The following is a 27,269-nucleotide window of genomic DNA, read 5'->3' as shown; positions in this document are numbered from 1 at the left end:
GCCCAATGAAGGGGAGACGGCGGGGGGACCAAACTGCTCTGCGGCCGCAGTCGCGTTTGATGGGTAATTCTGGAGATTAGAAAATATATATACATGAGCAAGGGCTGATGAATAGACGTGGGTGGAGCTGGGTGTGAGGGTGTGGGTGCGGGTATGGGGTGGCGCTGTTGCGGACGATGGTGAAGTGAGGGCGCAGGCGTGAGGTTGCAGAAGTGAAGGGGACGGGGCGGGTTTGTGTGAGCGGTATTCACTGAGAAGGTGTCTCACAACTTTTGAACAGGGTGGCGAGCAGAATATATCACAAGACAGGCTCAGCCATGCGTTATTCAAGTCATCCATTAGTCGTCTATACATCATGAGAATCCCCTCTCAATCGCAACAACACCACCCTAAACAACAACAACATCCAACACCGCCTTCCCACTTCCTTCCCTCACCCTCCTAACCTCAACCCACCCATCCATTTCCAACCTTACAATTTTCCCATCAATACATATCCGTCTCCACCTCCCATCCTCCTCCTTGCCCTCAAACTCAATCCTCAACCCATCAATACACGCATACCTCACATCCCCATCCTCCACATGTCTACCCCCATCATACGCCTTATTCATAATGCCCATGACCTCATCGCCACTCCTTGGGGTGAAGTGAACAAGGTGCATACTCCCATCTAGCGGTTTAGTAGCAGGAGAGATGCAGAATGGTTTCTCGAGGTGCGAGACCATGGTTGCGAGGATGTACATGTGTTCGTCCTCTGGTAGAGAGGTCCAACGATCTTTTTCCTGGAGGATAGAGACTTTGCCTTTGTACGGATGTGGAGGTGAGCCGTCGGCGGGATACAAAGCTTCTTTCGCAGCCATCTTAAAGCGCTCGACGCCGTGCTTGCGGTACTCGGTTGTGTCGCTGTCGCCGACGAGCGTGGCGTGCATGCCCCAGGAGGCTACGACGGCGCCGTGAAGAATGCCGTTGCCCTGCGCGTCTTTTGGGAGTTCTTGCCCTTGTCGGCCTTCATCGACGAGGAGGCGGGCGCCGGGGGAGAAGGTCGCTGTGAATGTGGGAAGGGGCTTTGTTTTCCATGATGTCAGGGTGGGGAGACCCCATGCATCGTATCTTCCTGCGTTGATGGAGTGGTAGAGCGCGTTTGCTGTGCCGAGAGGGAGGATGACGACTTGTGGGGGGATGTAGGTCTGTGGGTTTGGTGTTTTGGAGGAGAGACCATTTACTAGGTCTACGATGCCGCCGTCGCCTGAGAGGAGGATGATGCGGATTGGTTTTCCTTGATTGGCGGCTGGAAACAGGACAGCGTCGGTGAGTTCCAAGATGCTTGTTGGTGATTCTGTGGTGTGTACCTTCAACTCTTCGATGCCTTTGTTTCCATATATGCTTTCGAGGATCGGGCGAACAGCGCTGGAGAAGAACTCATCTGCGAGTCCATGACCGGAGCCACTGGAGATGATAACATGGGTTTCGCGCTTTTCTGGTGGGGAGAATGGCAGTTGTTGATCGCGAGGTCGTGTTGATACATTGATCAACCAAGGCGGCCTCGTGGGATCTTTGTGCTCTTGTAACGTAACAACAGCCTCTGACTCGCCGTCAACGCTTTGAGTCGTGAACACGATCTTGCGATGCTGATCGTCCCCGCCAGATCTGTTCATGATGGCAGCCTAGTGTAAACAATGACTCGGCCGGACTTTTTACTGTAGTGCGTGCGATCGCGAATGAGTAAGATGTTGATCAGTTCACAGACGGTCAGAAGTCGAACCGAGCGATGAACGTCCGGTTCCTGCCACATGCAATGTCACCCACGCCATGGAGTGGAGATAGGCGTGATAGGCTGGCTGCCCAATCGCGCAATCCCACCTGCCCCATTTTTCGTCACGGTAGGCGCTAGTCCGCGTGCGTCATGTTCAATAACGGCCTCGTCGTGAGACGAAAAGCACGCATCAATCTGAAACTTTTCTGTCGGAACAGACTTTAATGATAGGGGTTGAACATCACTTCCTGCCATTGTTAACATCGCAAGGGATTTCTCCGTCAAATTTAACAGTTGTTAGATTCGGGCAGCGGCGTCAGCAAGGGTTACGTCATCACTTGGCGATACTACGCAGCCGCCTGGGCTGGAGGAACTCAGCCGCGCCTGCCAGCTACACCAACAAATTGACATTGCGGCGCAGCCAGCCGACGTCGCATTCCACGCCTGTCGGGACACCATCACGCCCATCGCCTCCTGTCCACGGAGACACAACCGTCCGCATCAGCGACAGCAAACCCATCGGATCCGCGCAATCGCGCCCACCACACGCAAACCGCACATGCGACCCTAAGCCCTCCCCCCAACAACCCACACGACCACCGCCACCATGAACGGCTGGCTCGTCTTCATCATCATCCTGCTCCTCCTCCTCTCCCTCTCCTACTTCGGCTGGTACTTCTACGCCCGGTGGAACGCCTCCCGCAATGGCCTACCTCCACCCTCCATGAACCCAATGGTAGCCTTCAGCCGCTCCTCTGACGCCGGCGCAACCTCAAACTACCCTGGTCCCGCGCCCACCGGCATCAAAGGCTGGTTCGACACCCAGGTGCGCAAGTTCAAGAACAGAAACAACCGGTACACAACGGGTAGCGGCTACGAAGACGCCGGCTACAGCGGCGGGCGCGGCGTCGGCGGGGGCCGCGGCGCAGGAAGTCGTCTTGATCCTGATGAGGCGTGGAGTTCACGCGTAGGCGACGAGGCATACTATGAAGAGCAGGAACTTGGGCTTCATGAACCGGCGTCTACCCATGGTGGACAGACTGCGAATCCGTATGCCAACCCCACGCCGTATAACAATGTCGAGCCAAGTCGCGGACGCAGCCGCACACGCGACTCCTACGACGAACATCTCGATGCGCAGAGTGGGAGGAATCCGTTTGGCGACGATAATGCGGCGAGTCTGAGGGGTGTGAGCCCTAGGCCGGTGCTCGATGCGGATACGAGTTATCGGGGCGGTGCCACGGCGACTATGCCGAGCGTGAGCAAGCATAAGAAAGCGGGCAGTGTAGACAGTGTGGAGAACAGCCCGACGGAGAGTCGGAGGAGTGTGTTCAGGGAGGGGTTGTAAGGTGATGGAGTGTTTGGACGAGGATTTTCTGATACTATACCTATGGCAGGATTGGACTGGTGTTTTTGAACTGGCGGGATCTTACCCGACGGATTGGACTTGAATGATATTTTGTTGTATTTCATGCTGAGCGGACAGTGCTAGATGCTACGTTGACGGTGTTAGTGCCGATGCCGACATCATTGCCGTGTCGATGAAGTCTTTACACAAAAGTCCTGGGCTACATGACAAGAAAGTCATTGGACGCTTCATCTTCAGCGGTGTTGTCTGCACGCATGCCAAGCGAAGAGCTCAGTGGCTACGCAATCAAAGCTGAACTCTAAACCGGAAGCTGAGAATCCTGGCCGCAGCTACATGCGGCTCTATTGCAACATCAGAGCGAATGAGTGCGAATCTAACACATGGCCGATGCTGACTGTCAGTCGTAGGCACCTATGTCTTTGGTAGCCTTCAAAAGCTGGGTCAAGCCTTCTGCGCTTGCTCTTCTCAACACGTAAGAGCATTTACATTGGGCAAAGGCCTCGTTGTAGCCCTGCCTGTCTTCCAAAATTGCTTTTTTTGTTCTTTCTCGCTGGAAAGCCAATACATCTACAAAATGGAGATTTTTGGTGTGGCCAACGTCCCCCCGCCCCCCAAAGGATATCCAAAGCTTGCAATTTTGATGGGAGAAGACCCGGACGTCGCCATATTTCGACGCTTTGGGGCTCTGAACGCGCTTGTTTTGATGCGTCTCCAAGCTGAGCTCATTGAAATCGAAAAGGAGCTGCGAACTAAGCAAGGGGAAGATGACATGGCTGGTCCGCCAAGAGGAGATTACTCTACAAACTTATTCGAATTGAATCTGGAACATGCGAGCACAGAGGGTGATGATGACCACCCAAATCAAATGGCATTGCTGAAACTGGCACAAGCAAAGTTGGAAAGATACCGTTCGTAGCCTATCACCATCATCTTGTCTTAGACTGCTAATGCTCTGTTACAGACAGATTGCTTCTCACTACAGCAGAAGTCACGAAGTTGCAACAGCCCAGTGACAGGAGATTCAAGTTCGTGCGGAGATGGCTGCGTACGAATGGACGTGGAAAAGACTTCCAGGAAGATGACGACCTTCTGCGAATGTGGAGCGATGACGCCAAACACGACATGGTGGCGTTGACGCGTGAAGACCACGACGACAACGTGCCATCAGCGTGGTTCGTCCCAAAACTCGTCAAAGCATACGACTACTTCTTCAAACTGGTACGTGTCATGGCATAGCAAACGGAATTGGAACTGACGAATTACAGTTACGCCCGCTTTTCCCTACTACCAAAATCCAAGATCCCGAGGACTACGATTACACCACGCTGATCGCCGTCGTGACGTGGACCTTGACCCTTCTATCGACTGTCGCCATCTCGCTGCTTCCGAGCCTCATCATCCTCTGGCTGTTCCATGTGAAGAGAACTATTACCAGGATTTGGATCACCATAGTGGCTACGATTTGTATGGGAGTTCTACTCAGAGTCCTCGATACTGCGACTATCAAAGAGATTTTCGGCGGCACAGCGGCGTATGTTCTCCTTAATATTGACTTGGCATCTTGAAGCTCACTTTTGCAACAGATTCGCGGCCGTCGAGGTGGTCTTCATAGGTAGTGCCAATGGTACCTATGCTGGTTCATGATCAATGGTACTGCTCACACACGTTGGATTCGCAGTTCCAGGCTGTAGTGTAGTACGCCTTCAATTAGTTCCAAGCGTAGATGGTTAAAGGGCTTTGAGGACTGTGGCGCTATCTTCTAAGCCAGGCGTTGGCGTTCGATGCGAACAAGGAAATGAATTGTATTTGTGGATACCGCTATGTGCTTGTGCATACTCTACAACGCATCAAATTCGCTGCTTGCACGACCTACGAAGACCTAGGGTGCGTCTCATCAAATGACGCATCTTCCCCCACCACTACTCGATACACTGTACGCGCATATCGATCCGCTTGTTCCATCTTGGTCAACAACCCCAACTGCTCAAACACTGATCGCGCATGCAGGAAGACTTCTACCAGACGATCTTCCACATGACCCCATCTTGTAATCACCAAAGGCGCAGACGTGCGGTCAAGCCCGGTAAAGGTGAAGCCCATAACTTGAAGAGACATACCCATGGCCCCCAATGCTTTGCCAATAAAGAGGCGCTTCCTTTTGGCCTCAACGAGGCGCTCCATGTAGATCCGTGTCAGTACGTGGTACGGACTCCACAGCATGAGCCTAGGCACTTCTTCCGCCGGACGAGCGTACGTCTCGTTCAGCGCCTCGGCTAAGCGTTCGACCTCGTTCGTATACTGGATTCCTGTCACCGGAGATTTAAAGAGTTTTTCTAGTTGGCCCAACAAGTCCTGCCTCTTCGTGAGGTCCGCAGATTCGGTTGTTTTGATATCTTCGCAGAGCGGGCACTTGCAGGTGAAGCCCCAATGGTCTAGCTCTTCAACCATCTTCGAATTGTATTTCCCTTCCGGAAAAACATACGGGAATGTGACTTCTGTGCCCGCATCCAGATCCTTGGTCGCGCGGATGATCATCATGTCTCCAATGAAAGTTCGACAGACGTTGCCAAGACAGCTGTGGTTGATATATGAGGCCTTAATCCAGACGCCACAGTTATGAAGGTCTTCTTTGGGCGTAATTCTCCCTGCTATTCGGTCTTTGTATATGTTCAAACTCGTGAGGGGACAGGAGAAGTTGTTGAAAGCCTCGATTCGTTCGATGAGGAAGCTGGAGGGGCGTCGCATTAGTCTGCCAGGTCAATCGACTTGAGTGGTAGGGCGGTACTTACGTGTCCACTACCGGCTGATCATCTACGCGCTGTGTGGCGACCGCTTGGTAATTGCCATGATACAGTGTAGTGAAATCTGGAGCCAGGGAGGGGTTCTTTAATAGCTTCTGCGCGATCATTCGGATAAGGTCAGCCCTGACGCCTGTGGCGTCCAAACCCGACTCGGCATTGACCAAGCGGGTGATGCTTGCGTTACCTTTTTGTCCATGGTCAAGATGAGCGTGGCTGAAGGCCTTCTCACACAGCACCAAATCGCCGACCTTGAGGGGCCTGGTTGTGAAAAGACCGCGACCCTTACCTTGCACTGGGCGATCCTCTACAGGCGCAATGTACGACCCGTGATCTAGATGAGGTGGTCGAATTTTTGTTGCTTCGCTTCGGAGGTGTTTGAAGTCGAATCGTCCACTCTTACACTCATCGCAACGACGCTGAGCACGAGCAAGCGCATCGGCTGCGTCTTGATCGGTCGGAGATAATTTGCAGAGCTCTTTCAGCAGATCGCAGCACTCGTCGTAATGGCGGAGGTGGTACAGTGCCTGTGATGCAAGAAGCATTGCCATCTCTGATCCTTCTTCACCGAAGCTTGGGTAACCAGTATCCCAGAGCGCGGCCTCATACTGCTTGGTACTGAGGTAAGCCAATGATCGATTCAGCTTGATCACTTTGATCTCGTCGGGAGTAGGCGATTGCAGCAAGGCGGCTGAATACCTGTCCTACATGTTAGCGCACTCACTCGCTCGTTATGTGCAATACTTACTTGTGGATCGCTTGCCAGGACTTTTTGCCGTCTATGAGAGCATTCCCCTCTAGCTTCAAAGTGTCTGCTGTTTTAACCTCAGCGTGTCGCGGTCGTTGGAACAGATCAGGTACTATCGTATCATTGTCTGAGAGAAACACGACATCAGAAAGGTGGTCCACTCGCAGACTGTAGTCTCCAGCTGCCGTAAACTTGAAGAACGGCTCCTTGATGAGAACAACCGAATGCTTATCGATGATATCTGTGGTTGGGCGGGTTGCTTCATCGTCCTGCTGGTACAACCGCAATGGTATGACATCCCCGTGCTCGTCTTCCGCCAGAACCTCAATCGCTGCCATGCGTTTTGGAGACGTGATGGACCGCAGTACAATATAGCGACCGCTATGGTGTCGTTCAAGCCGAAGGTCTTTGATCGCGATAGGCTGCAAGTTCTTGAGAGGGGCGACGGAAGGCGGATATGCCCGTGGTAAGAACGATGTGTTGATCAGAAGCCTCTCCTCGCTATCAGAACTCACTGTTCCAAGCCCCTGCGCCGGTAGGAAGGCTGCTAGCAATGCATTCTTGTTCTTGCGGTCTCCGGGAATCTTTCTTTTCATCTGTCTAGCCTCTTGTAGCATGGCTTGATACTGTTCCATGGCTTGCTCGGGTTCTTTGAGGCTTGCGCGCACATCCATTGTTCCGCAATCTCTGATGGCAAAAGATGTGAAAATAGAGAGATGCCTTTCGTGGCGAGTCAAGGGCTTTTCACCCCAGACGGCTGATTGTCAAAAGCGCTCGCCTTGTGTGTTAAGCAATCATTTTCAGAGGGAAGCACATGTGTTTGTGCCATACCTCGCGTGCACATGAGCAAGCCAGGCTGGATGTGGCATCTGTTAGAAGGATACACCCACTATCTTTGATACACGCTTGGCGCGGTCACCATGACAGGGTTTCCACTGAAGCACGCGTTCGCATCAATCAAGCCTTCCGCGGAGACACGTAGAGATATCGACAATACTCCAGTTCCTAGTTGTCGTCCGGCCAGCTGATGAACAAGCTATCATCCAACTCTTCCAGCAGCCTTCGTCTCAGTTCTTCATCTGAAGATACCAGCTCATCATCAGGATCATCTACAGTCTCGACCGGCGCTGTCTGCGGCGCTGGCTTCTGTCGCGACTTCGATATGCGAACCAGATTGCCTCTCTTGCCGTACTTGAATCCCTCCGCCGGCGGCGGTGTCGCAGGTCGTGGCAGCGGCTCAGGGCTCTCCATCTCTCGTGGCGGACATGTGCGGTTGATGCCATAGAACGTAAGATGTCTTCTCCATTCCTTCTTTCCGGCAATGTATATGCCCGGTATCCGCATCTTCAGGTAGCCGTTTCCTAGAAAGGATATACCGAGTCGAACCTCTGGGTTTCCAGCACCTTCATAGTTTTGGCGGATGCCTTGAAGTGGTTGCATCTCCACAGACGGGGCTTTGGGAAGGTTGAGGGGCAGGTGCCATTCGTTCTTGAGGCCGTAGAGGGAAAGCTTTGCGGTGGCTTCCATCGAAGAGAGCGCTGTGTCGTTACTGTGGTCTCCAATGATGAGTTTCCCTGTCTTCCACTGATGGAAGTTGAACCGTCCAGTGTATATCAACGCTCGGTTGTCGACTTCGTGTAGGTCAAGATAGTTGGGAGAGTAGAGATCCCATTCACCTCGTACGTCACCGACTTCCACTTCCTCTTCTCGATGAAGTCTTATCGCTAGATGTCTGTGCGCTCTCTCGACGCGCTTCTCGTGCTCTTCTTCCATTTTGATGGCCGCGTCATAGCCATCGCCGTCAACCTCGAAATCGGCGAGCTCGGATTCGCCTGAATCTGACTCATCGGAGACCGGTTGGCCGGCATTCGGTAGAAGAGAAGATTCGAGCGCATTCTTTATTCCTTTCCTGGCCTCAATCGGCCACTCTCTTGGAGTACCGAAGTTCGCGTTCTCCTGCGCGACTCTCTTGGCGGTGTTGGCATTGCGACTGACTGTTGCGTCATCGGTAGCCTTGCGTTTGGGAGCTGATCACGTCAATCCAGCCCGTCTCAAGGCTCTTGATGATATACGCACCTCTCTTGGGCGGCATCACGATTCGTGAGCATCTTGACGCGTGTTGGAAGCGTGGGGTCGCGTCCAGCCACGCGCGTGTGATCGGCGGTGATTACGTCATCTCATATCATCTTATCCCTCTTCGGGTGGGCAATACAAAAACGCCTCTTCTCCTGCATTCTTTACGCTCATCGCAATACAGGACACGTTCATCTAACACCAGTCACCTTTTACTTAACGTTATTATCACTTTCCGCATGAGTCGTGACTGCGATGACGAAACGATTGCATCCGTCAAATCTACGCACTACCAAAAGACAGACGACATGTAGTCAAAAAGACTCCCGTTAATGCACAAGAAACGATCGCTTGACATCCCTATACTCCATTCCAAGATCCAGACAAATTTGTTCCTGGCTGTAGTCCGGATAATTGATAGGAATGAGCTTCTCCAAAAACTCCTCACGCGCCTTATCGGCGGCTCTCTGCTCCAATGTCAAAAGCGCCGTAGTAGAGACGTGGTAGTCATACGCTCCCTTCCCAGCAACGATATCCCACTTATTCTCCCAGTCTTCAGGGACCTCTGGCGAGTTTGGGCCGCCAAAGACTGCAGCAGTAGGAAGAAACTGCCCTTCGTATGCCGGGTTGCGAGGCTGAAGGTTCACGGTACCGCGATGGGCCTCTGCGCGCAAGTAACACATATTGCCGACGCGACTAATGATGTGATCGAGGACGTCCCAGATTTCCGGCTTCTTGTTTGCCGAGGACAACATCGCAGATGCCATTGCGATGTCTCGGATACATTTCAGACTGACTTTGGATCCAGGAACCGAGCCAGCTTTCAAGTCTCCAAAGTCTCGCAACCAGGCTTTGATCACATGGATCATTTTGTTGGCGATGAGATCCAGCGTCATGATGTCAAAATTGAGAAGGAACTCATCCTCCTTCATGGCGTCTCGATAAGTCTCAAGCGTCTGGAGAGGACTGAGTTCCTGCTTACGACGCTTACCTTGCTTCGACGTCTTCGACCCCTTTTCCAGCCGATGTCGGACTACGCGCTCCAGAAGCCAGATCGGCTCGTTTTTATTCTTGCCATTCTCGTCCGTCTTCAGCATCACCCGCTTGAGGCCGTCAAAAGCGGAAGCCTGTCTAACGAAAGCGGAGAAGATTTCCAGTTTGCGGCCGCCTAAGTTCTTCTTCGTGTCCATCGTCTCGAACAACTCATACATTGGCCTGCCGGCGCGCTTGTGTTTGGCAAGCACACTGGGACTGAATCCTCGCATTAGAAGTAGACGCTTGTCGCACTCTTCGTAACCGACCGGACGGGTTCCTAGGAACAGGTGCGTCTCGGTTTGCTTGGCAATCAGATATTCCATGTCAGGCCACCGTCGCAGCAGCCCGTTCTTGAGTCCAGCATTGTAGATGTGGCAGGCGAACAAGAGTTGCTCGGAATGTCTTGCAGCCTCAACACCGAACAGGTGCACACCTTCCTTATGACGCTCTAGTGTGCATCCAGCATAGGTTGGTTGGTTCTCGAGGTAGAACGGGCCATCCACCAAGGTTCCTCCCCCGAGCCACGAATTGTGCATCTTGAACGTGTCGCTGACATGGTCAACCCTTTCAAGAGTCTCAAGAAGGCGATGCCATGAGTCGGCTAGTTGTGTGTACAAGTATCGGCCCCATTCGCCGTCGTGATTTTGTGCAAAGTCGATGTACCGTCTCAATGCGCCACTCATTCTTGCGTTACCATCCAGGAGATCCCTATGCGCACGAGGCACTTCCGCACCAAGCTCACGGTGCATGTCGACGAACATCTGGAGTGCGAATATGATCCAAGTGCTTGCTTTTTGCTCCTCATCGATTGTGTGAATTGCGCGAGCTAGGATATCATGGTCTCGTGTGAATGCGCCCACATCGGCTGACCTAGAGAGGCTCAAGAAGACGCTAAGGCACCTTCTCATGTGAGTCTGCTCGGTTCTGGCAGTTTTCCTGCCAGAGTGATAATCTACCATCACTTCCTTCTTGCCGTCGTGATCGAAGAGGTGGTCTCGAAAATATACGTTATAAGTGTCTTTGCAGACGAAGGTTTGCGGTGACAGTTTGAAGTCATCGAGATCGTACCAGCCCATCTCGTCTTTCCGGGTGATGCCGCTGGTACCTTGTTCTTCGAAGCTCTCAAGGAAATTGATCACTTTGTGGTGGCTTTCGAATTCTGGAAAGTCTTTGAGGAAGGCCTCGTTCACCCGTCGCAAGATGTCAACTGCGACATTGGCGGTCGTCGCTGCTGTGGTGAGCGCCAGGCTACGTTCCTTGTATCCGCGCCAGGTTTTGTGGACAAATAAACGAATTGCTGTCATATCTTTGAGGAAACAGAAAAGCGCAAATGCCTTTTCACTCTTTCGGTTGGAGGACTCCTTGATACGGTAGCTTCGGCTCTGCATGTCTGTCGATACCGAAGGCACGTAGCCCGATGGCTCAGCATGCTCTTGAACCAGACTGAGGTGTTCGAAGAAGTTGGATGTGCGACTATTCGCAGATGCTCCTTTCTCGCGTTCTTCTTTGGTCTTGCCTGCTGTCGGCGCTTTAAGCGTGTGGTAATAGTAATCGAGGATGTCGATGAAGAACTGATGGCCTTCATCATCAAGGTCATCACCAGCTTCTCGCTCTGGTTTCGCTCGGTAGAACCCTGCACATTCTTTGCGAGCGGTGATGACACTCCACAAGATAGCTTCGATATCGGTCGGCAAAGTGATCTTGGCCTTCGCAAGGATGTCGACCAAGGTCTTGAATGCGTTTAGAGGTACTTCGCTCACTCCGTTTTGGCGGGCTGCAGCGCGAGCTTGTCCCTTGAGACGTGCGTTCTTGATCAACAAGTGGTCAATGGACTGCATTTTGGCGGCTGATGTTGCCAGCCAAGTAGCTACAATTTGCGTACCACTTTTGTATCTGAGATGAAAGGAAGTGGTTAGCCAACCTGGGTAGACGATCTAGGTGGCGAACTCATACCGTTTGTAGGTATCCACTAGAAGAGATGGTAGATGATCCATGATGAGCGCCGGCACTCAAACGCGCGTCTTTTCTAGAAATAAGAAGAGATAGTAGGCGCAAGTATTGGACGAAATGACAGAGTATGGAGAAAAGAGAGCTACTGACGCGGAGTCTGTGCGCGCTTAACCTATTCGATACCCTGAAACAGATACAGTCTCAACGACTATTTCCACGAGACGTCTTCTTTTGAACTGCGGAGTCTCAGTTCGACGTTCGCAAATGGTCTATCGATAAATGACTTGGGACGAAAGGAACTTGTACGTATCGCGATTGCGCTGGCAGTGGTAGACTTTCGCCGCAGCTTTCAATCCAAAACAAGGGACAAAGACGTGTTCGCTCAGCCTGTAAGACGACTTGTATACAATACTGAAGCATCTACTTCACAGTCTTGAACGAAACAAACAGCATGGGACACGCCCCGGTGGTCCTTTCCGCTGGGGTCACAGGTCGTCGTCGCTAGCGGGATCTGCTTGGTCCAGCAAAAGCAGAGAACGTAGATCGCGCGTAAAGATGGTACCTGCGACTGTGCGATCAATCGATAAAGCAATGAGAGGAAGCCAGCCACTCAGTCCAAGAAGAGGACGATACAATGTACCCCAGAAAACGATTTGGCAAGGAATGATGGACGCATCGAGCTCGACCCGACCGATGAGTAATGATAATGACAGAAGCTTCAGCGGGACGTGACAGTTGAGATGCAGCGATGTCCCAATGTTCGGGGGGTGGTCGAGGAGGAGAGGATGCCTTAGATGAAGTTTGAGGCTCCTGCGCTAATCCGATTAGCGCGTTACCCCGCCACGAGGACCACCTCGGTCTCCACCGAATGGCTGAGCAGAGCACTGGCTTCGTACTAGAATCTCCACGCCTCCTCCACCTTACATTCTCGACTATGTTTTTTATATCATGGGTCATGGAATTTGAAGTGCGGCATATTGGAAGCCCGAACGCCGTCTTCGGCCTGCTGATCACGCGACCACCGACCTAGAGCCAGGAGATCCATGCCGTACATTCTACCGCCACAACCTAATCGCAATACTGGTCAAGCCATAATCTCAATATGCGACGTTGTACGAAGACCATGTCATGTGTCCGCACACATCAACCGTAGCGCATGATGGTACGAAAGGTACGCAGAGGCATTTGCTACTCTTTCGGCCGAACGCTTGAGTACAAGTAGAACGAGCACGTACTTGGTGAACATGTACGACTATACACGATCAACTCGAACTTTTTAATATTGTTCTGTCAAGCCAGCGTTACCACTATTGAATTAACACATTACATTTCCTTCATCATGACTTCCCTCACCACCCACCCCCAAGCAGACACCCTAATCCGCGCCGGCACAATCGAAACACTGCACTCCGGCATGCCACCACAGCGATCTATAGCCCTCCTCTCCGGACGCATCATCGCTCTCTCCGAGGATCCAGCAGGCTTAGATGACTTTATCGGCAGCCAGACCCAGATCATCAACGTACCAGACTCCACCGTCCTCCCCGCATTTACAGATACGCATACACATCTGATTCTCGCCGGTCTGACCAATTTTGACGTCCCAGTTAACGACGTCAAGAACCTGGATGAACTATTCGCAAGATTGAAGAAACGGGCGAGTGAGACGAAAGAGGGTGAATGGATTTGTACGGCGACGGATTGGCTGGAGTACAACATCAAAGAGCAGAGATTGCCAACGTTGAAGGAACTCGATGCAGTGTCTACCAAACATCCCATCATGGTAATGCGCGGTGGTCACAACGTAGTAGTCAACTCAGTCATTACAGGACTACTAAACATAACCTCCTCCACGCCCTCACCACCGGGCGGCCTCATCGGAAAAGAAGAAGACGGAAGTCTATCCGGTCTATTCCAAGACTCAGCCACCATCCCCGTCCTCAAATTGAAGCCATCCACAACCCTCGCGGAACGAGTTTCTGGACTAGAAGCCGCAAGCCGTGCGTACGCCGCAACGGGAACAGCCTGCGTCCGCGACTGCTACGTCCCGCTCGCTGATCTAGACGCCCTCGTCGCTACCCACGCAGCCGGCAAACTTCACGTGCGCGTACATGCCCTCATACCCGCCGTGGGCATGACGTCCGCAGAGCAGGTCGAGGGTTTACTTGACAAGATGGAGTCTTACCGGCATATGCAAACGGACCCCTACCTCTCCGTCTGGGGCGTGAAATTCATGGTCGACGGCGGCATGGAAGCAGGCGCCGTCTTCGAACCTTTCCTCGAGATACCGCCCGGTCGCGAAAAAGACGCGGATTGCAATTGTTGCGGCTTACCCAGATACCACGGGATGCTCACATGGGAGAAACCGGCTCTCGTGGAAGCCATGACCGCGGTCGTACGTCGAGGCTGGAAGATAGGCACACACGCATATGGCGATCGGGCTGTCAAGTTGGTATTGGATGTATACGAGGAACTCATGCAGCGGTTTCCGTACTTACAGCCCGGAACACTGGTCATGGAACACGGAGGCCTAATCTCACCCAGCGAACAAATCCGAGCGGTAAACCTCGGAATCGCGACGACTATCCAGCACCCGCTTCTCCACAACGCAGCGGGGGTACAAGAGGTATACTGGGGCCACGATCGCGTATCCCGCACCTTCCCCGCTCGTACCTGGCTGGATGCTGGTGCGCTGATAGCGGGTGGGAGCGATTATCCTGTTGGTAGTTTTGCGGCTATGCGGTCGGTTTGGGGGATGGCGAGCCGCGAGACTGTGATTGGGGTGAGGGGGGTTGAGCATGCTATTACTGTGGAGGAAGCGGTTGCGTTGCATACTACCAAGGCGGCGGAACTGCTGAGGGAGGAGGGGGAGAGGGGACGGCTTCTACCGGGGTTTGTGGCGGATATGGCGGTTTGGGGGGTTAATCCGCTGAAGGTGGATGTGGGGATGTTGAAGGATATGATGCCTAGTCACATTTCCGTTGATGGCAAGTTTGTGAAGACTTAGTGTGCACGAGGTCTTTGGGATAGAAATCGGCATTCCGAACAATACATTCAAGTTGCCTTGCTCTACTTTGCGTCCGTATTCTACTGTGATAGACTCCCTAACAGCCGCATAAAAGTAGGTGATCAACAGTTCTTGCTCTACAGCTCCTCCAGCGCTTACAGATGTGTCTACACATACTTAATCCTTATCATTCTATGTCGTAATAACGTCTTGGTATAAGTAGAACTAACAATAACCTATCGAATGAACCGGCCTTACAATAATTCCTCTAAATCTATCGAGCCTAGCGTGCGCCATGAAAACGTACGAAGATCAACCCAGCGCACCCCGTTCGCCATAAGCCTTTGCACCTCCTACCCACAAGTCGATACGCTACTTCAAGTCCAGACATCAGTCACTCGTGCTCAGCATGATTAGGATCCTCCACCTCCCCACCACCTCCCCTCCGCCCCCCCCACCCACCCATATGATGCCTAGTCATATCTCTGTTGGGAGCAAGTTTGTGAAGAATTAGTGGGTTTGTGTGTTGGAGAATCGGGTAACGTAGCTGTCGAAGACTCCAATACTCTTGAATTTGATAAGCTTCTGGTATCTAAACCCACAAACGCCCATCAAAATGCCGCTCTTAGACAGCAATTATATGATATCAAACACAAGGAAATTCGTCATCCACACACACACATATCCCCATGCCCCTCTTACTACCTCGCAAAATAATCCCTCGCCCCATCCCTACTAGGACTATACGGCGTATACTGCTGCTGCCCACCTCCCAGCCCACTCCCCACCCCCATCGGCGCAGCCCCACTAACCAACCTCCCCTGATCCCCTCCTCCAATCTCATACGGACTCTCTCTACTATCCACGCCCCTCAAATCAAGACTAGGACTAGGACTGTATTCGCGCAACGCACTAGGTGTCTGGTGGTAGCCAGCAGGGTACAACACGCCCGGATCCTCGCGCATCGTACGTTCCGAGTCGCGACTCGTACTCCTCCCACGATCACTGTTGTTGCCTGTCGAGTTATCGCGACCCCAATGACTCCCCGGTGTATCAGGCCTCCCCACCGTACTACCGCCGTACAAACTGCCCTCGCCCCCGTGTTCATCGCTAAACTCAGGTCTGTTTTTATAATTCTCGTAATCCATATTCGATTCCGACACGAATTCAAAGGGGCCGGTTCCGCCCCCTCCACTGGTGATGTTGGAGGAAGCGGCAGTTTTACCAGGATGTTCTTTGGACATGCGTTTCATGGTGTAGACGTCGGAGAAGGCGGCGGTGTCGCCAATGTCGCCGTCGAGGCGGCCGCGGTAGACTTCGGCGAGGAGGTGTTTGGATTTTTCGTGCACCATGGGGACGGTGAGCTTTTGGTAGAGGGCTGGGTGGCTGGAGGGGAGAAACATGTCAGTATATCGTTCTTTTGTCGTTGCAAAGTGTAGATGAACTTACCCGAATCGCACGGCGACGCGATCCCTACGACGCGATTCCTTGTCGATTGGGGTTGGGGCTTCGGTGCCCTTGGCACGGGTGCCTTGCGTGTAGTACTTGAGCGAGTGGTCGAAGGCGTTCTTGCAGTAGAATTTGAAGGCGATTAGGCCGAGAGGAAGGGGTGCCATGGCGGCCAGCATAGTCCACTTGTGTTCGTAACCACGGGCTACGACCAGCAGTGCGACGATGCAGTTGGAGAAGAAAGTGCCAACGAGCATGCGGTTGAAGAGCACACGCCAGAAGGCGCCACCAGATTCGTTCTTGGTGCAGAAGACGTACCTAAAAAGCCATTAGTTAAGGCACATGAGTACGTTAGGATTGAAACTTACATCAGAAGATACTTCTTCATCCAGCTATCGAGCGTAAAGTAAATCGCCACAATAACCAGCGTAATCGGCTGCAACGGCGCAAAACACAACGCAACCGTCGAGTAAAACAAAAAGTAATTGTAGTAACTCGCATAGTCAAACGGCGGCGGCGCAGTCCGACTAATCAGCTCCCTAGGCGTCGGGTTCAAGAACTTGCGCGAGAAACTGCCCCATGCCAGGTTGACAGCCTGGGCCAGATCAATAGCGGCGCCCAAGTTACGCTGGACGAGCCAGGTAACCCAAAAGGGCGAGACTTCGCACAGCGTACGCATGGTGGTGTCAAAGAACTTGATTTGGCGTAGGATATCCATGAAGGGAACATGTTCCTGGGTCGCGAGATTGACAATCATGACAATCATACCGAAGACGGCGCTGAAGAGCGAGAAGACGAAGAGATTGTTGAAGACGAAGAAGGCGTATAATTGTGCTGTGACATGGCGCTCTCGGGATGTCTTGGTTGTGTCCCCCGCCTTGATGGACAAGCGGCGAAAGATGATGGGGAGAAAGTAGTAAAAGAGCGAGGTAAGTGCCGGAGCTGCGAGACCTTGAACGACGGCCCAGAAATCGGCGTGTGCGGCTAGTTCGGTCTGGAAGGTAGGCCATACAAAACCCAGGTTGGAGAGCTTGGACAGGAATACGGCGATCAAGGCGTTGGGGATGAAGTACAGGAGCGTGAGCAGGGTGATCCAGAAGTTGTTCACGGTCCTCCTCCAGCGTCGCGTCTTGGGGTCGAGGGTAAGGTTTTTCCAGATGATGTCTTTTGGCTTGGGTGCAAGTCGGACGGTGGTGCCTTTGACGTGCTTGCTGCGCGCTGCGAAGGCGACCATGTGCGCAGAGTCGATACTCTCGTAACTAGCGAATCCGTACGATAGAGCATCGCGCTTGTCAATTGTCTCCCGCACCTCCTTAATCTTGCCTTCTAATCGCTGAATGCGCGCTGTGAGGTAGTCGATTGCATCCACCTTTTGCGCCTTGTCGGTGAACTCTGGGTCTTTCTTGGAGGGAGTACATAGCGGTCGCTCGGCAGGTAGTTTGTTCGGGTTCTTCAAATATTTTGCCAATATCTTCTCCAGCTCAATGACCGCCTCTTCGTGTGCCTCGATAAGATCTGGGATGTCCTTCACGTTGCGTCCGATGGACGCGCGGGGCACCTCCGGCGTAGTCTTCAAGCTGTCCGTAACCTCCACAATGCCCTGGTCGCTGCGAAAGCTGCGGTCGATGTCCGTAACCATCAACGTCCGCGCGTGCAGACTGTTCTGGTAGTCTGGGTGCTCGAGGTACTGGCGCCTCATCCGGTGTACAGCGCGGTACATCCACCACAAGAAGCCGCAAACGATGATGTCGATAAGGTATGCCAGCACGACGAAAGCCCAGAAAACCTGCCCGAATAGATCTCTAGGTGTCATCAGGAAGATGATCTTGCCGCTCATATCTCCATCGAAATTCTTCTGGAATTCCACCGACTTGATGACGTTGACAGGAACAATCACCGCACACCCAACAATGGCGAGTACGACAAACATGTTCCTGCACATGCGCGCAAAACGCAGGAAGATGGTCGCATCCAGTCCAATCTTCTCAACATATTCGGGTTCGTTCGTCTTGAACACGGGCTTGTACCACGCGAACAGCGATTTGTCGAGAGGCGGCGGTCGGTGTTTCTCGTCGGTGTGTCGGAGACGGGGCGCGTAAACGATAGTATTAAAAGGACGTAGTAGGAGGAAAAGTATGAAAATAGCGGCGGTGATGCCGAAGGAGGTGCCGATAGCGACGAGGACGGAGTCTTGGGATACCTGGACGTGTTAGAGTCGTATGCGACAGATGGGGGGCTGCGTGTACCGAAGCGCCCAGGGCATTTTCTGTCATCAACTGCTCGAACTTCTGCTCTATGCTCAGGTCCCGCCGGAGCAGCACGTTCGGTACTGTGGAAGCCATAGCGAGTGACGGGTGTAACGTGTAGCGAAGGTGTGGTAGCGATTGTGGTAGCACGTGTGATGGCTACACGTGGTATTGGGGGTCGATCTCGGGTCCGAGAGCTCAGCGCATGTCTTCCTCGTGTTCCCCTCTCTCTCAATGAGATCTTAGTAAGATCTGCTGTATGTATCGTAAAGATCGCCGCTGGTCGTATTCGGGGTTATTCGGGTTGCTGCGCTTCACAAGGAAAAATGACAAGTGGGTATACGCGCAAAGCAGAAAGAGAGTACAAAGCAGAGTGTAAGGAAAGCCAAGAGTGAAGCAAGCAACGGCAGCAGTAAGCAGTAACGGCAGTGAGAGAGAGTTCAGAGCTACGAGCAGTGCCTCGTGTCCCTTGCCCGTGAGAGCGGATGGAAAAGGACCGTCGATCCCTGTCGTGCCCTGTCAAGATGTCGGCGCTAGAGGGAGCTGTGACGCCTCGCTAGAGCCAGACCCTAGCCGCCTTGCACCAGGCACGCCCAGCCATTGGCTGTCCCAACGCGCCGTTTTAACGCCGGGTACGCGGCTCTGCCATGGCATCTCTGGCGGGTGGTTTTTATTTTTGGCCTGAAGGGCCTGGCCAGCTGCCCTAAGATTTTCCAGAGAGATCGCCCCTTAGTGAGCTCGGAGTAGTTTGCGGAGAGCGGAAGAATGAAGCTGCGCTATGCTTTTGCACTGCCACCCGCTCACGCAAGTTCAATGAAGTTTCCAAGGTTATGTATCGTGACGTTGATGCACAACTCGACGAGTGAGGGATGGAAATGTGGCGGTGCGTTGCGCAGGCGGCTCTTCGGATTTGATGAGGCTTGTCCAGTCCACTCTCGTTTCAAATATGCATGTTTCGGACGATATGAAATGGGCCACGTTTATGCTTGGAGATGGATCGTGGGTTGTGAGGAGTTTGATTGGGTTGCCGATGATCCGTGAACTCGGTGCTGCCGAGATCCTAGTCAGCGGTGAAATGCGATGTGTGTCGGAAGTGGGGAAGAGGGAGAAAGAATACCGAGCCATCTTGGGGATATTCCTGATCTCGAGATTCATGGCTGAGTCGCACGGAAGTGATTGAATTGTCATTGAAGAGACTGATTAAGTAAGAACGCTGAAGTTGCATCGGACTCAATCAGACGTGCAACTACCAAGGTACATCTAAGAGCTGTAAATATTATTTGGTATTTTCTCAGTCTGCAAGTTCATGTCAAACAGGACCATCATCGCTATGTCATGAATGGTTTCCGGGTGGTGGATCTCGCTGGTGTCGATTTGAGAAGACTTTCCACTTTCGTGAGGCCCTGTGGTAACAAACCAGGCACCTGCGACTGCAATCGACAGCTTTCCATAAGTTACCCGATTCGGACATGCCCGCGAAACCAAATACAGCACAACACCACCGACAAAGCTCAATTCGAAGTATACAGATGCTTCAGAAACACGCTCGTTACATCCTGAACTGTAAGTTAATTCTGCTGTTATGTCTAAACGGAAACTCTGTATGCATCTTTCTCTGGAACAAAATGGATGTAGGGTATGAAATTTCCATCACGCGGCACTCATCGAATCAGGCAAAAAGTTAATCAGCACCCACCTTCAAACAATCATACCCCAGAAATTGAACAAATGCAATGATATTTCGCTTTTACCCATCTACTCTACCCCCATCAGCAATCGTCCTGTTCACTCATCCATCCATCCATCCCAATAATAAAACTCGTCTCCATCCTCTGAAAGATGCATGCCGAGCTCGATGGAGGCGTACAAGCGATGCAAGAGCATGAGAATCTGTGTGCCCAGGATTATTATCATCAACAGCTCTATTCCCACGAACAACTCCTAGTTGGCACCCGCAGCCTTCACAAGCTCACTAACCTTCCTCGCAAGGTCATCAGCCTCAGCCCTCGTCTCGGCTTCCGCATACACACGGACAGCATCTTCCGTACCAGAAGCCCTCGCAAACGAGCGGCCCTGGCGCACTTTCTGTACTTCCTTGTCGATCTGCGCCTGGAGGCCCTCTGGGCTGGTGAGTTTGCGCTCGGCATCTGTAGTCTTGAAGATGGTGCGGTCGTTCACCAGCACCTTGAGAAGACGGTTGGGCAGGTCGCTGTATGTTGAGAGCCATTCCTGGCAGCCCCAGTGCTTGTGCGCGAGGACGACTTCGACGAGGAGGAAGTCGGAGAGGGCGTCGCCGACGGACTGATTGATCAGGTTGATGCAGGCGCGCAGCACGTCGAGGGCTTCCTTCTCGCCGGGGTTGCGGGGCTCGTGCTTTTCGATGGTGTCGAGGGTGTCGTGCGAGAAGATGACGGTGCCGTGGCCGTTGGCTTCGAAGTAGACGCCAATGTCGAGCTTTTCGGCTGCGTGGTGCAGGTACTTGACGCCGGTGGGTGTGCAGTCGACCTTGAGCTTGAGGTTGTCTTCGACGTACTTCGTGGCGGCGCCGTTGGCGTAGGCGGTTTGCACAACTCCGATCTTGAGCTTGTCTGCCAATCCGCTTTGACGGACGGTGTCGCCGAGGAAGGAAGCTACGAGAGTCGCGATGCGGTCACCGTCGAGTAGTCGGAAGACGTTCTTCTCATCTTTGAAGTAGTATACTACACGATCAGCGTCACCGTCGAGCGAGCAGCACCGGTCGCCGGGTCCAGCCTTGGACGAAGGAGGCGCGCGCTGGTTGGTCTTGACGTAGTCTGCACCGCACTGTTCACGAATTAGCAAGCTTCCGGTACTTGTAGATATGTTTGCTTACGTCGACGTTCAGGCTCTCGGGCTTGATGACGTTGTCGTTGATTACGGAAATCTCAAGACCGCCTTCTTCCTTGGTGGGGAGGTACTTGATGAGCTCGTTCAGCTTCGGGCCACCAACGCCGTTGGCACCGTCGACTGTAAGACTGCCAGACGGCTTCTTTCCACGGAGCGCGGTCTTGAATGCCGCACCGAACTTCTCGTAGTAGCCCTTCTCGGTAGGTGTACCGTAAGCGTCCTTAGTACCTTCGGTGTTCAAGCACCTGACCATGTAGTGTAGTTGTGGCGTGGTAAGGAAGCCGTAGTCCTTGACTTCAGCACCGGCGCCGTTCAAACCATCGACGAGGCATCCGAGAAGCCTTGAACCTGAAGCTCTTGTGTCACGGGCTACGACAACGCGTGCGGGCGTGCTGAGGTCGATCTTATTCTGGGCAGCGATTTCGCGGTAGTATTTCGAGACGTCTTCGGGGGTGGCCTTGTTCGCCATCTCGGTGCTGATGACCTCCCACTCCTCTTGCAGCATGTTGCCCTAGAAATTTATTAGCTGATATCCACCCTCACATTGGAATGAAAGGTGTGTACCATTGGCTCAACGAGCTTTACGCCATTGTCTTGAGGAGGGTTGTGCGAAGCGGTGATCATGACACCAATCCATTTTCCCTTGAGCGCCCGCGACCGGAGCGCCGCAATGAGACCAACGCGAGTAAGGACGGAGTCGAGGACATCACTGATATGGTAAGCGTAGTTCTGGAGCTTTGTGCGTGACGAGGGTTGGTGGGAGGGTCGGTGGTGGGAGGATCGCCAGCTACGGCGCGCGGAGGTACTCGATAGCTGGCACCGTAGCCACCTATCGTATGAATGCGGGGCATGGCTTACGCTTTTGTTCGGAACTAGGATCTCTGTTAGCTTCCGAATGCTTCAATCTCTCAAATCATCCTCTCATGAACCTACACCAGCAGTTCCGTATGTATACTTGAGGCCCTCTGGCGCAGGGTGCTTTTGCGCAGCGTCGGCGATGGGGTCAGACATGATGTATGGTGTATGCAAGCGAAGGGTACGGAGATATGAATGGTACAAAGAAAACGGGTGGTGTAAAGTAGATGATTCACTTGGAGTAAGAAAAGACGTAGAATGTTCGGCGTTGTAGCAAGCTCAGCTATGAGGCTCTCACGACCCCGCCGGGCGACACGCGCTAGCAGGGATACTGAATGCAGGGATGACGATGCAGGATGCGTGCCTGGCTAACCACGTTTTTACCAGCTTCATCCTATTAATAGAGTGAGAAGATACCGTCATCCTTCCTCTGCTCGACCAGTTCATGAGGCTACCCAAATTCAACCGTCTGGCAGAACATACAATGTAGCGTCATCGAGGTGGTCTAGCCAAATGCTTCTGCTGAGGTAGTGAAATGTCGCAATTGCGGGGTTGTGCGAGAATGGTACGAGGCGGCGAGCTTGACCGCTCCTCTTACAACGTTGCCACAACGTGCTGTGTTCCGGTGTCCTGGGTGGGGATCGTCCGACACTACCCGTCAACGTCGAACTACGTCGAACGTTATCCTCAATTTCTGAACCATGTTGTCACTTATGTCAATATTTTGAGGTTACGCTGTTATTTCAAACATGATGGATTGGTCGAAACCGGGGGGTTCAATGCATATTGTAGTTAATAGTGATTCTGTAATTAGTTAATAGTATCACATCACATCACAAATCTCAAGCACAACAAAATCCCATCATGGCACATCTCTCAGCGACTAGATTACCTCCCCTTGGCATCCATCAACCACAAGAGGAAGAAACTAGACTAGACCGACAACCCATCTCTCATCTACTAAAGAAACAAGTATGAGGGAACAGAGACTCAGCACGACTGATTGCCAAAAGAAAAGAATGGGACAGTCCAAGAGAACAGAATTCGACCAACATCTCAGAACCCCTGCGGTCCCAATCCAGGGAACCTGCCTCCAAATCCACCAGCGAGAACGCTGTGACCAGGAACCGGGCTACCAATCTCGCCCAAGCTAGAAGGAGGAGCCTGTATCGCGCCATCACTAAACTTGATATACGACAACCTGCCATTGGCGTCCTCTTTGTACTCCAGGCTCCCACCACCATTCGTATGCGTAACATCAAGGATATCGCACGCCTCCTTGATCTCATCGACGCTCACAGCAGGATCCATGGCACCGCGCGAAGCCTCGACTTGGCGATGTACTTCCGAGGCGTCGACGTAGCCGTCTGCGTCGGAGGCGCGGGGAGCGAGCGTCTTGCATGCAGCGCAGATGGTACGGCGGAGCCAGACTATGCGCTGCTCGTTTGCGTTGCGTTCGAGGGTGCGTGTGGTGTTCATGGAAAAGGGGCTGTTGAAGATGTTGGAGGTGGGCGAGTTGCCCCAGTTGGCACCAGAGTGGAAGCCCTGTAGGGGTGGTGTGCCCCAGATGCTGCCGCCGCCTGGTGCTCCGAACGAGCCGTATTGCGACCCGGGTATGTCTGCGAAGCCGAATGATGGCGCTCTCACGGAGCCGTGTTGTTGCATGCTTGGGCGTCGATCGGGTAGTTCGGGGATGTCGTCATCGTCGTCTAGCAGCGCTTTACTGCCCAAGTGATTTGCCAGTTCGTCTACATCAGACCCCTGCTGTCCATTTTCATCGCCCGCCTTCACGCTTGAAGGGCGCTTGATAGGCGTTGGCCGTTGAATGGGCTGTGCTTGAGGACCAGTGATGGGGCTCTCGTTGGAGAGTCGTTCAAAAGACCCCGAGCCCTGCCGCGAGTGCGTCGGCATGCCCATCGGAAAGGCGGATGGCATTGGCGCAGTGAAGCCAGGAGGTGCTGGGAAGCCTGGTGGTCCTTCCATCGGGAAACCACGGCCAATTGGAAGCGCACCTGGTGTGTGCATGCCAGGAGGTGGGAATCCACGGAAGCTCTGGGGCGCTGGTTGAGGGAAGAATGGTATGTTCGGACGTGGTCCCATCATTCCAGGCATCATCGATCCATGACCAGGGAAGCCGTTCAGCCCTGGAGGCATATTCATACCCAGTCCTGGCGGCCCTTGCATACCTGGCGGTGGTCCCATTGGAGGCATCGGAGACGATGGCTGACCATGCGGGGTCCCCAGACCTTGTTGTTGGATTGGCGGTTTCGTCAAAATCGACCTTGGTATCGACTGGTTTGGCAGCTGGGAGGTCGGGGATGTCGACTTGCTTGTTCCTAGCGTAGCATGGGGAGTCTTTGGCGACGAGCCGTGGGAGGTCTGGTGCGATGTTTGGCGCGGTCGGTTTGGGGTTGGAGCCTTCGGTACAGCTGGCGTGACCTGCGGTGATGGCATTCCCGTAGATGAATTTTGCTTTAACAATTGAGGAGGTAGCGCAACAGCCACTGGCTGTGAGGCCTTTTTCGCACCAGCAATAGCGTTGTGGGCAGCTGCAGCGGCGGCTTGATCCTCCTTGCGCGTTTGGCCCTTGGTCTTCGAGTCCCGTTCCTTGCGGTCCTTGTCCTCCTGTGCCTTCTTCTCTTTCGCTTCTCTCTCTCTCGCTTCCCGCTCTTCACGTTCCTTCCGTTTTGCCTCGTCTTTGGCCTTCTTCTCAAGGGCTTTCTGCTCGCGTGCTTTTCTCTCTGCCTCTTGTTGTCGCTCGCGCTCTTCCTGCTGTCGTTTCAGGCGCTCGGCCTCCTTGCGCTGCTTCTCCTCCTCTTGGGCTTTGCGTTCGGCCTCTTTCTTCTTGCGCTGCTCTTCTCGCTTCTTCCGCTGTTCCTCTAGTCGCTTCTCCTCCGCAGCCTTGGCCTCGGCTTCCTTGGCTGCTCGTTCGGCTTCCTTGCGAGCCTCCTGTTCCGCCTTCAGCTGCCGTTGCTTGTCCTTCTTCTCCTTGCGCTTCTGGGCTTCCTTTGCTTTCTTTGCCTCTTTCGCATCCTTCCGTACATCCTCCTCTGCCAGTTCTTCGAGTAGCTTTTGCTGTCGTTCCGCGGCCACCTTTTCTCGATACGCCTGGAGTACTCTCTGCTCAAACATTCGCGCTGCAAAGATCTGGAACATTCGCCGGCCTTCCTCCATCCGTTGCTCCTCGGTCATGGCGCCCTGGGCGGGGTTAGTTGCAGATAGATAGTCCAGCCTAGAATACGCACTTCCTCATCCTCTTCGTCCTCCTCGTAGTCGTCGTCGTCGTACTCTTCCTCGTCTTCGCCCTCCTCGTCGTAGTCGTCTTCGTCGGGCGGAGGCGCGCTGTGGCTGTGGCCGCTGTAGGATCGGTGCTGGGCGCCGGGGTGAGCCTGGACTTGAGCATCTTCTTCCCGTTGCATCCTACGCTCAGCGAGCTGCTCCATCATCTCGATGAACTTCTTCCCATCGTTCTTGAGCAAATCGTCAGCAACCGTAAGTATGCCACCTAAAAGGATGAATCAGCATGCTCCCAGCACGGGTCGGGGGCGGGCATACCTTTGACCTGCAGACTGCTGCCGAACTGGAGGAAGTCTGAGGGCTCGGGCGGCGGCAGACTGCGCTCGCCTGAGCTGTAGCCGCCTTCTGACGAGATCTCGCTGTCGTACTCGGAGTCTTCCTCCTCTTCCTCGCCCGAGTCGTACTCTTCTTCGTCGTCGTCGTAGGGGCCGGGCGGGGGGTGGGGGTTCAGCATGGGGCGCGGGTGGTGAGGAGCACTGGACGCATAACCATAATTAGCCTCGGGAATGAAACTACCGACGTCTTGCTGGTGGTGCGCGTACTGCTCGAGTTCTTCGTAATATGCATCATAGAGAACCTCCAGCTCCTCCTCGATGGCGGTGCGCTTCCGCCCGCAGACGGTGCAGCTGCACGAGTGCTTCTGCTGCTCCTTCATCTTGCGCAGGACCGCCTCCTTTTCGATCTTGACGAGCGACTTGCGCTCGTCCTCGCCGAGGGACAGCCAGAACTCGCGGATGCGGTCGCGCTCGTCCTGCATGGTCGTGTTCCATATGCGGTCGCCGCGGGCGCCGGAGCGCGCGACCGAGTGGGCGGGCGACATTTGGTGGGCGGGTGCGGGGCTGAGGCGTGATGCGACGTGCTGGGTGTAGGCCAGCGGAGGGGGTGCGGAGGGCGCCTTCTTCTTCCGCCGCGTCTTCTTGCCCGCTTGGCTGCGCATTGGGGCGTGGCCGTAGCCCTGCGGGTAGTCGCCGTTTGTGCCATATGCGTGCTCGTACTCCTCGTCCGAGTAGTACTCCCCCTCGTCGTACGCCGCCTCGTCCAGCTCCGCGTCGGCGTACTGCTGCTGGCCGGGCGGCCCTCGGGCAGGCGACACGCCATTCCGCGCGGGCGCAGGCGCAGGCGGCTCCTGTGCGGCTCGCTTGGCGGCCTCCTTCTCGCGTCGCTTCTGCTTCTTGCGGTTGACGGCGGTCGGGGTGGCATCGTGGGCGTGCGTCGCCGTGCCGTTGGGCGGCAGTTGAGCCGGGGCGGGCCCGCGTGTTCCCTGGGCCATGGGGGGAGTGTGTGTATGTCGCGGTGTCCTGCTGCACGGCTGTTAGAGCGCGGGTCTGGGGAGTCGAGTGGGTGGCAGCTCGGGCGATGGCGCGGGAGGGCTAGCGTACGGCCACCGGGGAGCAAAAGTGCGAGGTGGAGGTGGAGGAGAGGAATTGGAGGGGCGTCACGCACACCAGGGCAGATGGGGGGCTTCGTGCTGTGTCGCGGCAGACTTGGGTTCAGGCTTTGGGGTATGACGGTCGTGTGCTCGGGCTCGGGCTGCTAGCACATGCCGCGCTGTCGTAGCCTCTTGTTGATGGTCGTCGGCCCATTGTGGTACCGCGTTGCGATTCGCACCTGCCGCAGGTGCCACGTCTTGGCGTCTTCTGGAACGGAAGGAACTGGGCGAGAGGCTGTGCAGTGCAAGTGCTCCGCGACGGCCATTCATTCGTATCTCAACACACTCGCTCTCGCACACCGCACCCTGACCACGCCAGTGCCAGCGTCCCCCGACCCCAGCCCAGCCGTCTGTAGCTCTAGCTCGTGCCTGTCTCCGCTGTGATCGTCCCC

The 27,269-nt window shown here is 54.0% G+C and overlaps 10 protein-coding genes across 10 annotated transcripts; 3 read left to right on the top strand and 7 right to left on the bottom strand.

The window, feature by feature from the left end:
- Positions 1–389: 389 nt before the first annotated feature.
- On the bottom strand, positions 390–1,658 carry J4E85_009796 (uncharacterized protein; the record flags this gene model as incomplete). Its single annotated transcript, XM_051474014.1, has 1 exon — positions 390–1,658. The coding sequence occupies one exon, from the start codon at positions 1,656–1,658 to the stop codon at positions 390–392; it is 1,269 nt and encodes a 422-aa protein (XP_051322091.1).
- Positions 1,659–2,363: 705 nt separating this feature from the next.
- Positions 2,364–3,104, top strand: J4E85_009795 (uncharacterized protein; the record flags this gene model as incomplete). The annotated part of the gene is made up of 1 exon (XM_051474013.1): positions 2,364–3,104. The coding sequence occupies one exon, from the start codon at positions 2,364–2,366 to the stop codon at positions 3,102–3,104; it is 741 nt and encodes a 246-aa protein (XP_051322090.1).
- A 595-nt stretch (positions 3,105–3,699) lies between these two features.
- J4E85_009794 (uncharacterized protein) lies at positions 3,700–4,690 on the top strand (the record flags this gene model as incomplete). Its single annotated transcript, XM_051474012.1, has 3 exons — positions 3,700–4,033; positions 4,087–4,343; positions 4,391–4,690. 3 exons carry the CDS (start codon positions 3,700–3,702, stop codon positions 4,688–4,690), a joined length of 891 nt encoding a protein of 296 aa, XP_051322089.1.
- A 304-nt stretch (positions 4,691–4,994) lies between these two features.
- Positions 4,995–7,345, bottom strand: J4E85_009793 (uncharacterized protein; the record flags this gene model as incomplete). The annotated part of the gene is made up of 3 exons (XM_051474011.1): positions 4,995–5,853; positions 5,915–6,622; positions 6,672–7,345. 3 exons carry the CDS (start codon positions 7,343–7,345, stop codon positions 4,995–4,997), a joined length of 2,241 nt encoding a protein of 746 aa, XP_051322088.1.
- A 331-nt stretch (positions 7,346–7,676) lies between these two features.
- On the bottom strand, positions 7,677–8,763 carry J4E85_009792 (uncharacterized protein; the record flags this gene model as incomplete). Its single annotated transcript, XM_051474010.1, has 2 exons — positions 7,677–8,698; positions 8,748–8,763. The coding sequence occupies 2 exons, from the start codon at positions 8,761–8,763 to the stop codon at positions 7,677–7,679; spliced, it is 1,038 nt and encodes a 345-aa protein (XP_051322087.1).
- A 310-nt stretch (positions 8,764–9,073) lies between these two features.
- Positions 9,074–11,617, bottom strand: J4E85_009791 (uncharacterized protein; the record flags this gene model as incomplete). Its single annotated transcript, XM_051474009.1, has 1 exon — positions 9,074–11,617. One exon carries the CDS (start codon positions 11,615–11,617, stop codon positions 9,074–9,076), a length of 2,544 nt encoding a protein of 847 aa, XP_051322086.1.
- Positions 11,618–13,068: 1,451 nt separating this feature from the next.
- Positions 13,069–14,736, top strand: J4E85_009790 (uncharacterized protein; the record flags this gene model as incomplete). Its single annotated transcript, XM_051474008.1, has 1 exon — positions 13,069–14,736. The coding sequence occupies one exon, from the start codon at positions 13,069–13,071 to the stop codon at positions 14,734–14,736; it is 1,668 nt and encodes a 555-aa protein (XP_051322085.1).
- Positions 14,737–15,437: 701 nt separating this feature from the next.
- Positions 15,438–18,527, bottom strand: J4E85_009789 (uncharacterized protein; the record flags this gene model as incomplete). Its single annotated transcript, XM_051474007.1, has 4 exons — positions 15,438–16,122; positions 16,186–16,503; positions 16,554–18,385; positions 18,432–18,527. The coding sequence occupies 4 exons, from the start codon at positions 18,525–18,527 to the stop codon at positions 15,438–15,440; spliced, it is 2,931 nt and encodes a 976-aa protein (XP_051322084.1).
- Positions 18,528–20,372: 1,845 nt separating this feature from the next.
- J4E85_009788 (uncharacterized protein) lies at positions 20,373–22,307 on the bottom strand (the record flags this gene model as incomplete). The annotated part of the gene is made up of 4 exons (XM_051474006.1): positions 20,373–21,233; positions 21,283–21,807; positions 21,861–22,025; positions 22,230–22,307. The coding sequence occupies 4 exons, from the start codon at positions 22,305–22,307 to the stop codon at positions 20,373–20,375; spliced, it is 1,629 nt and encodes a 542-aa protein (XP_051322083.1).
- Positions 22,308–23,207: 900 nt separating this feature from the next.
- Positions 23,208–26,718, bottom strand: J4E85_009787 (uncharacterized protein; the record flags this gene model as incomplete). Its single annotated transcript, XM_051474005.1, has 3 exons — positions 23,208–25,349; positions 25,397–25,656; positions 25,707–26,718. 3 exons carry the CDS (start codon positions 26,716–26,718, stop codon positions 23,208–23,210), a joined length of 3,414 nt encoding a protein of 1,137 aa, XP_051322082.1.
- Positions 26,719–27,269: the final 551 nt, after the last annotated feature.

Source organism: Alternaria conjuncta (genome assembly GCF_024043145.1).
Source record: "Alternaria conjuncta strain BMP 0040 chromosome Unknown scaffold_19, whole genome shotgun sequence".
Taxonomy (NCBI): Eukaryota; Fungi; Ascomycota; class Dothideomycetes; order Pleosporales; family Pleosporaceae; genus Alternaria; species Alternaria conjuncta.
Note: the sequence above shows the minus strand (reverse complement) of the source record. Positions and strands in the feature narration are given on the sequence as shown.